General features: G+C 48.0%; 1 protein-coding gene across 1 annotated transcript; it reads left to right on the forward strand.

Moving 5' to 3' along the window:
- Positions 1-1,379: 1,379 nt before the first annotated feature.
- Positions 1,380-13,504, forward strand: NOB1 (NIN1 (RPN12) binding protein 1 homolog). Its single transcript, XM_047791558.1, has 9 exons — positions 1,380-1,539; positions 1,662-1,794; positions 3,618-3,748; positions 5,782-5,853; positions 6,063-6,191; positions 6,283-6,483; positions 7,646-7,743; positions 10,748-10,892; positions 12,941-13,504. Exons 1-9 carry the CDS (start codon positions 1,477-1,479, stop codon positions 13,208-13,210), a joined length of 1,242 nt encoding a protein of 413 aa, XP_047647514.1. The 5' UTR covers positions 1,380-1,476; the 3' UTR covers positions 13,211-13,504.
- Positions 13,505-13,889: the final 385 nt, after the last annotated feature.

Consider the following 13,889-nt stretch of genomic DNA (forward strand, 5'->3'; position numbering starts at 1 on the left):
CTTTGCGGGGAAAAGGAAAAGGGGTTTGGGGCAATTGTTGTGAAAGACTCCCAGGCACTGAACAGTTTTTGGAGATAGATGGATAAATTACTAACCAAGAGTAAGATGAAAGACTTGACCAAGTATAGAATAACTCAGTACCACTGAAGATGGATGACTGAAAACTCAAGTCGTCATCCAGTCAAAATTCACTAGCAGGCATTTCTAACAGACCAGATCTCATAATTATGGAATCTCAGACTTGAAAGGGGATTTAAAAGTTAAGAAATATCCCTTTGGTTCAGTTGAGCAAGGAATTATTTTTTAAAAATAGGTTTCTTCTTGTAAAATCAACATCTTAATAACTTAGCTAAACCAGTGCAGCTGGTGGCACTGAGTCATCCACTGGCCTCTGGGCTGCAGACCAGCTGGATAGGCACCTGGGCCACTGGTCTGATCATCCAAAAGCTAAAAGGTGGAGATTTTAAGGTTACATGTTAGAAGAGTCCCAACTTGACATCCTTTTCTGGTAGAATTTGATATCCTCAGAAGGGGGCCTAAATTTTATATGATGCCCCTAAAGATGGGTGAGGCTGTTGATGTGGATGAGGCTGTTGATGTAGAGGCCACTGATAGCATTGAAGAAAAAGAGGAACTCGAACTCGATCCAGAAGATCAGGATGAGGGGGAAGAGCGTGACCTGGTTCCTGAGAAGGATCAGGTAGCTCAGGAGCCCATTGCAAGTCTGCAATCATGCTTCATGTGGCTGGGCCACGTGGTCCTGCCTGGTTCCTTGTGCTGCTCGGCTGTCCAGCAAGGAATTAAGAACCTTTCTTATGTAAGTGGGATAAGAATATTAAGGTAAGTAAATGATACATCCTGGCTCCAGGTCGCTCAAAATGAAGTGGGTTACAGCAGCAGAATGGATAAGAAGTGGACAAGAAAGCGGCTTCTGGAGTTCCCGCTGTGACACATTGGGTTAAAGATTCAGCGTTGACCTAGCAGTGGGATAGGTTGTAGATGCGGCTGGATTCCATCCTTGATCGGGAACTTTCATGCAGTGCGGGTGCAGCCGAAAAAGACAAGACAACATCTCCAAATAGGCTTGTTTCAGTGTTAACCTCCATACCTCACCAACTAGTACCTAGTGTTGTTGTGATCTTTAAATTAGGTCACCTGTATTGATTAACTCTAAACAGTGAAATTGTTAGTTTCACTGGCCTTTACACCTAAAAAAGGTGCCAAGGAGTGGACACCAAAGCGCATTTCCTCAGGCTCCACCGGCCCAAAACTTGCCCCCGCCCACACTCCCGTGGCAGAGCTGGTGGCAGCATTGCGCATGCGCGCGAGGAGCCCTGAGCCGGGAGATGCGGGCGCGGCCACCAGGCGACGCTGCTTAGTCGCCTCTGCTCTTCTCGGCTTCCAGAGGCCCTGATTGGGACTGAGGGGGCGGTGCGGGCTCCGTGCGCATGTGCGCTCCGCCCCAGCTTGGCCAAGATGGCGCCGGTGGAGCACGTTGTGGCCGATGCCGGGGCTTTTCTGCAGAACGCGGCTCTGCAGGTACAGGGGGTTTGGGCGGAGAGGAGCGGGATCTGGGCTGGTGGCCCCTAAAGGGGCGCGGGAAATCGGGCAGCGCGTTGCATGGGTACGGGCGAATGTGAGCTGGGCCGGCCTCCCCGCAGGACATCGGGAAGAACATCTACACCATTAGGGATGTGGTTAGCGAGATTCGAGACAAGGCCACGCGCAGGAGGCTCGCGGTCCTGCCCTACGAGCTGCGTTTCAAGGAGCCCTTCCCGGAATACGTGCGGCTGGGTGAGTGCCTCTGCCCGGTATTGATGGCAAAGCAGGGTCCCGGCTTGCTGACTGGACCTACCTTGGTGCTGGTTGGAGTCTCTAAAGCAGAGCTGAATTAGAAACTGCACCATCTAGGAGATCGTGGGGGGAGAGGGGTTTTCTGAGTAACGAGTCAGCCAGAACTTGCCAGTTACATCATTCACTCTATAGGCCTCGCTTGCCTCATCTGTAAGACAGAATTAATAACAGCACCTGCCTCCGAGTTTGTTGGGAGCATTAAATGAGGAGTCTGGCACTCAGCACAGTATCCAGCGCTGTAGAAACGTTCAGTAAATGTATTGGGGTTAAAAAAAGAAGCCAGATCTCTTATTCTTGCCCCCAGCTTTTTTTTTTTTTTTCCCAGTAGATCAGAGTGATGACGGTTTTGGATAAGGAGGCTGGTCTCAAATAAGAAAAAGGAATAGTTTTTAGGCTTTACGTTATTAGTCCTGCAAGAAAACTAAACAGCTGTCGCTTGGCTTAGGAGTCAGCGTTTTTCTATTGTTAGGGAGTCAAAGGCAACGATCCCACCTCTTTAAAGGGCCTGGGTGGTTGGAAGTGTTTTTAGGGTTTAAAAGTTGATGGTGGAGTTGTTGGTATCTAAACTATTTGTGACTTATGTAGTTTCCTCCAACTTATTGGCTATATGATCTTTGACCAATTATTTATCTTTATGAGGAAATACTATATAAGATTTGGCTGAGGGATAAAATGAGAGCCTTTTTAAAAATGCCTGGTACACAGTAAGAGCCCAGTAAATTTTAGCTGCTTTTTAGAGATGCTTTTTTAGAAAACATGACTAGCATACTTACTGTTTTTTGTGCTAGTGTAGCAAAAGACATCTTTCTACTGATAAGTGAAAATCTTATGTGTTTATTGTTGATGTCTCAGGAGAATAACAGTAGCAACAGCGGGCTTTTACTGTGTGTTGAATATGAAGCAACCCAATGCACTCAATATTTTTTATCCATTCTTTGCCTTTTTTTTTTGTCTTTCTAGGGCAACACCTGTGGCATATGGGGGTTCCCAGACTAGGGGTTGAATTGGAGCTGCAGCTGCCAGCCACAGCCACAGCAAAGATGGATCCAAACCCCGTCTGCAACCTACACCACAGTTCAGGGCAATGCTGGATCCTTAACCCACTGAGCAAGGCCAGGGATCAAACTCAAGTCCTCATGGGTACTAGTCAGATTCATTTCTGCTGAGCCATGGCAGGAACTCCTGACTATCCAGTCTATTAATCTGGATTGTTAGAATCAAAAGAATTTTATTTCTGGGAGGGAAGAGACCTTCTATTCTAATGTAATCACCAAAGCCCAGATAAATTGGAACTCATATTTGCAGATGTTATGCTAACTTTTAACCTGTTCTGTTCCTTCATTTGCCATCAAGTCAATGAGGACATCATGACTAGCTAGGATTAATCCTTTTTTTTTTAAGTTTTTATTGTGATTCCTTATTATTATTTTATTTTATTTTATTTTATTTATTTATTTTTTTGCCACACTCGTGGCATGTGGAAGTTCCCAGGCCAGGGATCAAACCCGAGCTACATCAGCGACCCGAGCCCCTGCAGTGACAACAACACCGGATCCTAACCCATTGTGCCACAAGGGAGCTCCCTGGCATGAATCGTGATGAGAATACAAATGTCCCAGTTCTGAGTAGCAAAGGATCAGTAAATGGATTAAAATGTTAAGAGGTTTTTCTTGGGATATAAGTTCTTCTCATACTTTTATCATGGTTATCCAGCGGCTATGGCTCTTCGCTTCTGACTGAAGTTTGGAATCTCTTGTTCACAGTAACTGAGTTTTCAAAGAAAACGGGAGACTATCCCAGCCTATCTGCCACAGATATCCAAGTATTGGCACTCACCTACCAGTTGGAAGCAGAGTTCGTTGGGGTGTCTCACCTAAAACAAGAACCAGAAAAGGTAAATCAGAAGGATTGTTGGTTTAACCTGTTTGGATTTTGTTATTATGAGAACTGTCAGGTACAAAAGTAGAGAGCCACCGTCCCCATCTTTCTGCCTCCACAGTTAATCAACTCATGATCTGTTCTGTTCTCCCCACCCCCAGCCCTGAAGATTTTGAACTTTGACGTCATGTGGTTTCACTGTAGATATTTTTGCTGTGTCTGTAAAGAATGGATGTCTCAAAAAAATAACCACAAAACCAATATTACACTGATGCAAAATTAATAGTAATTCATAAACTTTTTAATAGTTTGTTTGGATCAGGATCCAGGTTAAGTCCATACATTGCAGTTAGCAAATGTGTCCCAGTTTTGACCTATAGGTTTTTGGTAATGGTTGGTTAAAAAAAGGAGTTCCCGTCATGGCGCAGTGGTTAACGAATCCGACTTCGGTCCCTGCCCTTGCTCAGTGGGTTAACGTTGCCGTGAGCTGTGGTGTAGGTTGCAGACGCGGCTCGGATCCCACGTTGCTGTGGCTCTGGCGTAGGCCGGTGGCTACAGCTCCAATTAGACCCCTACCCTGGGAACCTCCATATGCCGCTGGAGTGGCCCAAGAAATGGCAAAAAGACAATAAATAAATAAAGATTTAAAAAAATTTAAAAATTAAAAAAAAAAATGCAGAAAGAGGCGTTTCCGTCATGGTTCAGTGCTTCACGAATCCGACTAGGAACCATGAGGTTTTGGGTTCGATCCCTGGCCTCGCTTGTGGGCTAAGGATCTGACGTTGCCGTGAGCTGTAGTGTAGGTTGAAGATGCGGCTCGAATCTGGCATGGCTGTGGCTGTGGTGTAGGCCAGCAGCTACAGCTCCGATTAGACCCCTAGCCTGGGAACCTCCATGTGCCGTGAGTGTGGCCCTAAAAAGACAAAAAAAAAAATGCAGAAAGAGTAAAAATCAACTATATTCTCACTACTTTATAAAAAAATAGAATTCTTTCCAACAACAAGCAAGAAAGAATACTTTCAGAGCTTGACCCTTTTTTTCAACCCTGGCTACCTTCAGAATTCTGGGTTCCTGTTGTGCTTTCAGAGTCTTGGCCTGGTTGAAGAGACTAAGGGATTTGTGTCTGCGCTCCGCTGGCTATTTCCAGACCAGAGGATTTTAGAAGATAATTAGCCTCAAGTAATTAATTTCAACTAGCATTTGCAAAGAATTGCTTGCTCCTCACTGCCTTAAATCTTTAAAACTCAGTAGACTTACGTTCCTAGTCTGGATAGAACTGCCTTCATTTGTTTTTAACCAATTTAGAGTCCTTCAGTCCAGAAAGTCTAACAGTGATGCCCAAGATAAAGACTTTAAGGCGTCACCAGAATGTTTTGAGGGGATGGGAGTGAATTTATATAGTTTTACATAATTTATATAGAATTTATATAGTTTTACATAAATTCTGATTCTGTGGCTGAACTGGGTTTTCATTTTTCTATCTGTTACTTCAGGATTCTTAAAAATTGCTCTGTCCTACAGGCTTTTTGGCAGAAGTTAGATGTTGTGTATCAAAAGCTTTAAAACAGCTTATCTTTTGATCCAGTAGTTCCATTCTGAGGCATTTATCCTAAGGATGTAACCAAAGATAATTCTGACTTTTCCATATAATGGTGTTCATAAGTCTATGGACAAAAGAGAACTGCCTCAAAGTGGTTATTTATTGGTAGTGGAATTGCTGACCAATTCTCTCTATATGTTTTTGTGTTTCCCACTTTTAAAAAACATTGAATATCTTCTCTTTCACTATCCAGGTGGGAATAATACGTTTTCTTTGTTTTTTTCAAACCGGGAGTGGGGGGCTGCTGTGCCCTAGCATATACAAATTCCCAGGCCGGGAACTGAGCCCACACCACAGCAGTAACAACGTGCCACAGGGGCAACACCAGATCCCTAACCTGTTAGCAGCCAGCAGGGAACTCCTGCTTTCCCTCTTTTTAATTACTCTTCCATGTTGAGGTCTCAACCTGTATTTCTTTGCTTAGAGTTGTCACTTTTTTCTTTTTAAAGGTGAAAGTGAGTTCATCGTCTCAGCACCCAGAAACCCCTCTGCACATTTCTGGTTTCCATCTGCCCTCAAAGGTAACTTCTTAGATCAGTCAGACTCTTCATGCTCTTTTCTGCTGCATGTCAGACCTCCACACATTGTCTGTTTACAGGGAACCAAATTTCCCGAGACAAATACCGTAGTGTCTTCGGGCTTCTCTGACCTGATTTGTGCATCATATGGCATCTCATCTATACCCCTCTCCATTTGCAGGTTTTAACGGTATTACTTCTTTTAACCTCAGCCTAAACGTCCACAAGAAACAGTAGAACATGGAGAGCCAGCCAGGGCGTCTGAGGACCTAGAATTCACTTCCTTTGTGTTCTGGAGAAACCCATTGCCTGACATTGATCGTGACCTGCAGGAGCTGCTGGTAAGGTCCTGCTTTGTGATCTCCTGATGATGCACCAGCATCCCCCAGTCGCTCCTGTGGGCAGGGGGTGTGATGCTGTGCACATTTTCAGATTGACGAAGGTGGGTGTGTTCCGAGTGAGGAGGAGAAGGAAGAGGACGGATTGGAAGAAGGGAAGGACCAAGACAGTGATGACGACGGGGGCGGGTGGATAACCCCCAGCAACATCAAGCAGATCCAGCAGGAGCTGGAGCGGTGCTCTGTCCCCAAGGACGTGCGGGTCGGCTGTGTCACCACGGACTTCGCCATGCAGGTGGGCGGAAGGGCCTTCGCTATGTGTCGTACCTGTCACATAGGCACTGGCCCCTCAGAGGTTTGGGGCTGTGTACAGAGCTGTTGTGTACACAGCTTCTTTTCCTGATTCTAGAAATTTTACCTGTGGTCTTTGGTAATTTTTAGTTTTGCTTGGAGGTTAGGGAAATTTATATAATAGATTTTATTTATTTATTTATTTATTTATTTTTTGCTTTCTAGGGTTGCACCTATGGCATATGAAAGTTCCCAGGCTAGGGGGTTCGAATTGGAGCTTTAGCTGCTGGTCTACACCACAGCCACAGTTATGTGGGATCTGAGCTGAGTCTGCAACCTACACCACAGCTCACGGCAGCACAGGATCCCCAGCCCACTGAGTGGGGCTAGGGATCAAACCCGCATCCTGATGGATACTAGTTGGATTTGTTTTTTGCTGCACCACAATGGGAACTCCCTATAGAGTAAATTTTTAATGTTTAACATTCATGGTCTGTTGATGCTTTTCTTTCAGTGTGCTAATGTCTTGTGCTCAGTTCAATAGTTACTGGATGTAGAGGTTTCTAGCCCAGAAAGGAATGTATTTGTTTTTTTTTGTTTGTTTTTTTTGTTTTTGTCTTTTTTTGTTGCTGTTGTTGTTGTTGTTGCTATTTCTTGGGCCGCTCCCGAGGCATATGGAGGTTCCCAGGCTAGGGGTTGAATCGGAGCTGTAGCCACCGGCCTACGCCAGAGCCACAGCAACGCGGTATCCGAGCCGCGTCTGCAACCTACACCACAGCTCACGGCAATGCCAGAGCAAGGGCAGGGACCGAACCCGCAACCTCATGGTTCCTAGTCGGATTCGTTAACCACTGCGCCACGACGGGAACTCCAGGAATGTATTTGTTAAGGCAAAATAAATGTCCCTGTTCAGAGAGCTTGCCCACGGGGACCTTGCTGAAGTGATGAGTACCCTCCGCGGCCCTCGAGATGGGAGAAGTCTGGGTCCTCGTCTTCGTGTACGACTGCACGTCTTTAGAGGCATCTTAAGTTTATTCTTCCTTAGCAAAAACCCCCCTGTGGCGCAGACCAGGGTTTGTGAAGTTATTTCAACAGCAGTTTATGCAGCTGTTAAAAAATGTTGGTTTTGCTGTGCGTTCAGTTCCGCTTTAACCTGTTGCTTGCAGAACGTCCTGCTCCAGATGGGGCTGCACGTGCTGGCTGTGAACGGCATGCTGATCCGTGAGGCCCGGAGCTACATCTTGCGTTGCCACGGCTGTTTCAAGTACGTAGCCAATAATGTGCGCCCAGCGCCCCTCTTTGCACACGCTCCTCTCTTCCTGAACCTTCTATGAACTTCTTGAAGGAGAGCCTTCCCTTGTGTACAGGTGTTCCCTCTCCCTTGTCGCTTCTGCGTGGGCTGGGTCCTGCCCCCACCAGGGCATTGAAACCCCTGGAACAGGAGTTCCTGTTGTGGCTCAGTGGGTTAAGATCCTGATGTCATGTCTGTGAGGATGCAGGTTCAGCCCCCGGCCTTGCTAAGGGGGTTAAGGATCCGGCCTTGCCAGGGGCTGTAGTGTAGGTCACAGATGGAGCTCAGGTCCTACATTGCTGTGGCTGTGGGGGAGGCCAGCTAGATTAGATTTGATCCCTAGCCCCGGAACTTCCTTATGCCAGGGGTGCAGCCCTTTAAAAAAAGAAAGAAAAAAAGAAACGCCCAGTGACTTCCCACCTCCCAAATCCTAGGAGGCTGTTTTTAGTCCTTGTCTTCATGGCATAGGATTAAGGGTGTGGGTTCTGGAGCAGGGAGCTCTCATCTAATGACAAGTATTGAAATGTTTGTGGATGGAATGATGTCTGGGATTTGCTTTGAAATAAATCAGTGGGAAGAACGGGTACAGGTAGAAATGAAGCTGGGTGAAGGGTACACGGGGCTTCCTAATGCGCTTTGATCAGCTGTACATTTGGAATTTTCTATTTAGAAGAAACGTGGGTCAGGATCCAGACTTGGTGGGTTCAAGTCGGGAGTCTTTCTCCTCCTAGCTGTCTGACTTTGCAGTCATGGGTCAACTTTCTCTGTACCCTGAGCTGCTTCTTACCCAAAACTGGAAAGATGGTCGTGCAGAGCTGGGGAGATGATCACATGAGCGTGTGAGTCTGGCGCACAGGAAGCTCTCCAGGCAGGTGAACTGGGAGTTTGGTGGCCGGGCCCTCCTCTCCATTTTGCCTCTGCCTCTGGAACTGGTTCTTGCAGTGGGGGCTGGTGTTAGCGTGGAGAGGCCCCCAGGTCCCAGAGCTGGGGGGCAGTGGAAGAGACGCTGCTGTAGCGCTGCTGTCGAAGCATGCACCCTGGGAGCTGCATTCAGTGGTTCCAGCCTCTCCATGGATTCGTTCTAGACGTTGCCATCATGTAGGTCATCTGTCTGGTGGAGCCCCTTTTCGCGGAGGCCTGTGTGTGCTGCTTTCTAAAGCAGTCAGGTGTCTCGCTGAGTCCACAGTGCTGTTCCACTGAGGGTAGAGTAGCCTGAATGGAGCCTTGCTCCCCAACAGCCCTAAAAACAACAGGTTGTAGAGTTCCCACTGCAGCACAGTGGGTTAAAATCCTACTGCAGGGAGTTCTCATTGTGGCTCATCAGGTAAAGAACCTGACTGGTATCCATGCGGATTTGGGTTTGATCCCTGGCCTCGCTTGGTGGGTTAAGGATCCAGTGTTGTTGTGAGTTGTGGTGTGGGTCGCACATGCTGCTCGAATCCAGCATTGCTGTGGCTGTGGTGTAGACCAGCAGCTGCAGCTCTGATTTGACCCCCAGCCTATGAACTTCCACATGCAGAGGGTGTGGCCCTAAAAAGAAAAAAAAAAATCCAAATGCAGCAGCTTGAGTTGCTTCAAGTTCGGTCCCTGGTCCGGGAACTTCCATATGCTGTGGGTTCGGCCATTAAAAAAAGAAACAATCCCTCCTTGCTTGGGGCCCAGCTCTGCCACCATCCCTTGCAGATCTGCCCACTAGCCACTTCTCAAAGCTGCCTCTCGCCCCTCAGAATCTTTTTTTTTTTTCTTCTTTTTCTACTTTTAGGGCCGCACTCGTGGCACATGGAGGTTCCCAGGCTAGGGGACTAATCAGAGCTGTACCTGCCAGCCACAGCCACAGCCACACCAGATCTGAGCCACCTCTGTGACTTACACCACAGCTCACGGCAACGCCGGATCCTTAACCCACTGAGCAAGGCCAGGGATCGAACCCGCAACCTCATGGTTCCTAGTCAGATTCGTTTCCTCTGCGCTATGATGGGAACTCCTCCTGCCCCCTCAGAATCTTTAGCCCTTACATGCACCAGGCTCCTGACAGTGTGGCTTCTTGCTTCTTGAAGTCTCATTTCTCCCATTGTCCTTTGTTACAAAAGTCCCAAGTTCCTCAAATTAACATTCATTCTTAGAAACTCTTGGAAACGTTCTTGTGAGATTAGCCCCATTGACCAGACAGTTTCTTTTATAGCATGATTCTCCCTGCACTGTTGACAGGCTTAGTTCACGCGCAGAGACTTCAGGTAAAGGGCTCGGCTGCTCTAGCAGTTTCTCGCAGCCCTCGTCTCCTGACCACTGGGACTGAGGGAGAATTCCTCAAGCACAGACACCAGGGCACCTGCGTGGTCCCTGACAGCAGCAGCATGTCCCGCCAGGGTCCACCCCGGGGCTTAAGGGGGTCAGAGAGAGCCAAGGCCTGGGGTGGGCCTCAGCACGCACACCATTCACCCTCAGCAGCTCTGCCGGAATTTCCTGTGTCACTCGTTAATGCTTGGCACCTCCAGAGCCACCGCCGGCTTAATGCCCAGGCTGACGGTGGGGACAGGGTATTGAGTCATAGTTGTAATGATGTCACAGTCTGCTTCTTGAGAAAGTGTGGTGGTGCCAAGAGCGCTGATTCTGGAGCTAGATTCCGGGGGCATACCCGCCACTTACTAGCTCTGTGACCTTGAGCAAGCTACCTGACCTTACCTGACCTTTTTCCTGTCTAAAAGGGGGGCCGAGCAACTGCATAGCATTGTTACACTTGTAGGCAGTTCGGTGAGAGGTCGTGATTATTGCAACACCATTCTGTTCCGTTTCCCTGTTTACTGACTTGATGCTTGTGTCCTTTGCGGTTGAGCAGCAGCCTTGGCCTGGGTCTGCGGAGGGTGGGGTGCCGTCCAGCCCGGCCCCAGTTCCCCGTCTCCTCCGAGCCCCGTCCTGGGCTCCGGGCCCGGGGCTTTGCCGGTGGCTCCAGGGCAACACGTCTCCTTTGTGTCTCTAGGACCACGTCCAACATGAGCCGAGTGTTCTGTTCACACTGTGGAAACAAGACCCTGAAGAAGGTGTCTGTGACCGTCAGCGACGACGGAACCCTGCACATGCACTTCTCCCGCAACCCCAAGGTGCTGAATCCGCGGGGCCTCCGGGTGAGTAGCCCGCCCCTGCCCGCAGGGCCTCGCGGGCTCTAGAGGCCGGTGTCAGAAGCCCGCGATCCCGATGTCAACACGGCCGGCCAGATCGGAGGGTTCTGAGGGGGTTGCAGTCTGAGGAGACATAAGCAGTAAGCGCAGGAGTCAATACCACGGGCCCAGAAAGCCCCAGGGTCACAAAGAGGGAGACGGTTTGTACGATGGTAGAGGTTGGATTTGTGCAGGAGTTTGAGAATGAGCAAAACTTCCAGAAGCTTCAGAGGGCAGGTAATAGTAAGTGCTCAGCAGCACAGGCGGTGCCAGGTCCTTCAGGGCGGCCGTGGGTTGGTTCGAGGAATCAGGAGAGAGGGCTTGAGAGACAAGGCGGCTCTGACGGCTGCTGACCTGGCGCTGGGCTCTCCAGCTGCGGCGGAGAAGAGTGTCTAACTTTTCTATCTGAAAATAATTGTAGATTTATAGAAAGCTTGTCCAAAACAGTACAGATGATTCCCATTTTCATTTCACTTACATTTCCCAATTTAATGTTTGACTGCATTTTCCCCCGTAACCATGTGAGAGGGAATTGTACGTGATGCCCTTGGCCCTGTGAGTGTTTGTTTCTGGAAACGAGGACTGTCTCACCCGTGATGTCACAACCAGGAGGTTCACCTTACTACATACAGTGCTGCCAGCTAGTCTCCCGACCGAGTTCCAACTTTGCCACAAATTCCCTGTTGACAGCAAAAGAACAGGGTTTGGGGGTCCAGGATCCAGTCGAGGATCACACATTGCATTTGTCACATCACTTTCATCTCTTTTAAACTGAAGTAGTTTCTCAAGCCTGTTGTCGCTCGTGTCGCTCATGTTTTTGAGGAGTACAAGGCAGTTTGTAGCAGATCCCTTACCTTGAGTTTGTCTGGTGTTTCCTTGTGGTTGGATCCAGGCTGTGTATGTTTTGGCAGGGGCACCCAGAACTGATGCTGTCTTGCCATTCACCGTCCTGTCGGGGGTGAATGGTGACTCATTGCTCCGTTTACTAGCCATAATAACTTAGATCACTTAGTTAAGGTGGATTCTTATATAACCACAATATATATTACCACCCCAAGATTACCAAATTTCCTGTTAGGTTATTTGTAATTAGTAACTTAAGATGCTTTGATACTGTATGAATACTGTTTCTCATCAGACCAGTTAAAGTTTATATATTACTTGGTATTCTGTTGTAAAGAGGAACTTTGCCATAAATTTATTTATGAGTGTGGTCTGTAGCTTGTGATTCATTGCTGTCATTAGTCATTACTGACTTTTGATGCTCAGACAGTTCATGGGGCCTCTGACTGTATTAAACAATAAATTTTAACTTCACTTTCAGCCCAACACCACATAGTTCATTCTAGCTTCCTTTTTGTATCCATTACACCCTTAGTAACACCATTTTCCTTAATTGTTTATTTGTTCAACCAGAGACTATAATATATAGAGAGAGAATTGCTAGCCTCTACTGTTGTGAAAATGGTACCTGCTTACCAGAGTTCTGTGTTTTTGTGTTATTCTGTCTGTCTTGAGCTGAGGGTATGTAGTCAAAATACCACATTGCGTTCTCACCCTTTTTTTTTTTTTTGGTCTTTTCTAGGGTCGCACCCGAGGCGTATAGAGGTTCCCAGGCTAGGGGTCTAATTGGAGCCGTAGCCACCAGCCTACACCACAGCCACAGCAACTCTGGGTCTGAGCTGCGTGTGCGACCTACACCACAGCTCACGGCAACACCAGATCCTTAACCCACTGAGCAAGGCCAGGGATCGAACCCGAAACCTCATGGTTCCCAGTCATATTCATTAACCACTGAGCCACGAGAGGAACTCCGAGTTCTCATCCTTGAGGCGGGATGGAGCACAGCTCAAGTGGGAGGCTCAGTGCTCCGTGGGCAGTGATGATAAACTCCGTTGCTGTCGTCACAGGCAGAGCCTGCGTCGAGTTGTAAGGTGAGCTGTATGTTTACAGGATCTGATGCGTATGACTTTGGAGCCCGTCCTTCTAATGGCCTTCCATCGTCTTATTTGCAGTACTCACTCCCCGCTCCCAAAGGGGGCAAGTACGCCATCAACCCCCACCTGACCGAGGACCAGCGCTTCCCTCAGCTACGGCTCTCCCGAAAGGCCAGGCAGAAAACCGACGTGTTTGCCCCCGACTACGTAGCTGGGGTGTCTCCTTTTGCAGAGAATGACATCTCCAGCCGGTCAGCTACCCTGCACGTCCGAGACAGCACCCTGGGAGCCGGGAGGAGACGGTTAAATCCCAATGCTTCCAGAAAGAAGTTTGTGAAGAAAAGGTGAAGGGGGGCTCACAGGCAAGCTGGACTGCTGCCATGGCTGCCGGGGAGTCCCGTGTGTCGCCCCCAGCTGTGCCGGACCGAGGGAGTGGGCCTGGCTTCCCAGTGCTGCCCCAGGACTTGCCGTGGTGCCTCGGGTTGGGTTGGTGGTGGGACTCGGCCATGCCCTGGCCCCCGTGCAGCCAGAGAGAGAGTTGAATGAAAGCAGAAGAAACAGTGCCTGAAGCAGATCTTCAACCTTTAAAGAAGAGAACTTCCAAGTGGTGATATTTTTCTAATAAATGTGTTTGCAAGCTTTTGTGCATTTTCTTTTTTTGCCTCTTAGGTCACATGAAGCAAACAGTTGCGTGTGCCCAAGGATCAAGCATTGAGGTTTATATTTTTTGTAAGAAGATACACTACGTTTATTATAATAAAACTAAGAGCTAGCATTTTAACTTACTTTGAAACATTTTGATCATCCAGGAAAATTCAGCACTGAACTACCCAGAATCTCTCATTGTTTACCTTTCTCGCCAGTTGTGAGTATTCCTCCTCTTTTGTAGTTTCTCTTTCTACAGGTCTGCTCAGGAAAGGATGTTCGTTTAACATAGCCACAGTACTGTGACATGGATACATAACTATTCTCTAACATACAATTCAAAATTTACTGGAGTCTTGTGGCTGAGTGGTGAAGAACCCAC

Source organism: Phacochoerus africanus, chromosome 8 (assembly GCF_016906955.1).
Source record: "Phacochoerus africanus isolate WHEZ1 chromosome 8, ROS_Pafr_v1, whole genome shotgun sequence".
NCBI lineage: Eukaryota > Metazoa > Chordata > Mammalia > Artiodactyla > Suidae > Phacochoerus > Phacochoerus africanus.

Bases quoted from the DNA above. Each gene is read 5' to 3' on its own strand.
- NOB1 (XM_047791558.1), top strand. From the start codon at position 1,477: ATGGCGCCGGTGGAGCACGTTGTGGCCGATGCCGGGGCTTTTCTGCAG. The intron at 6,192-6,282 runs GTAAGGTCCTGC...GCACATTTTCAG, and splicing joins GTGACCTGCAGGAGCTGCTG to ATTGACGAAGGTGGGTGTGT. The intron at 7,744-10,747 runs GTACGTAGCCAA...TTGTGTCTCTAG, and splicing joins CGTTGCCACGGCTGTTTCAA to GACCACGTCCAACATGAGCC.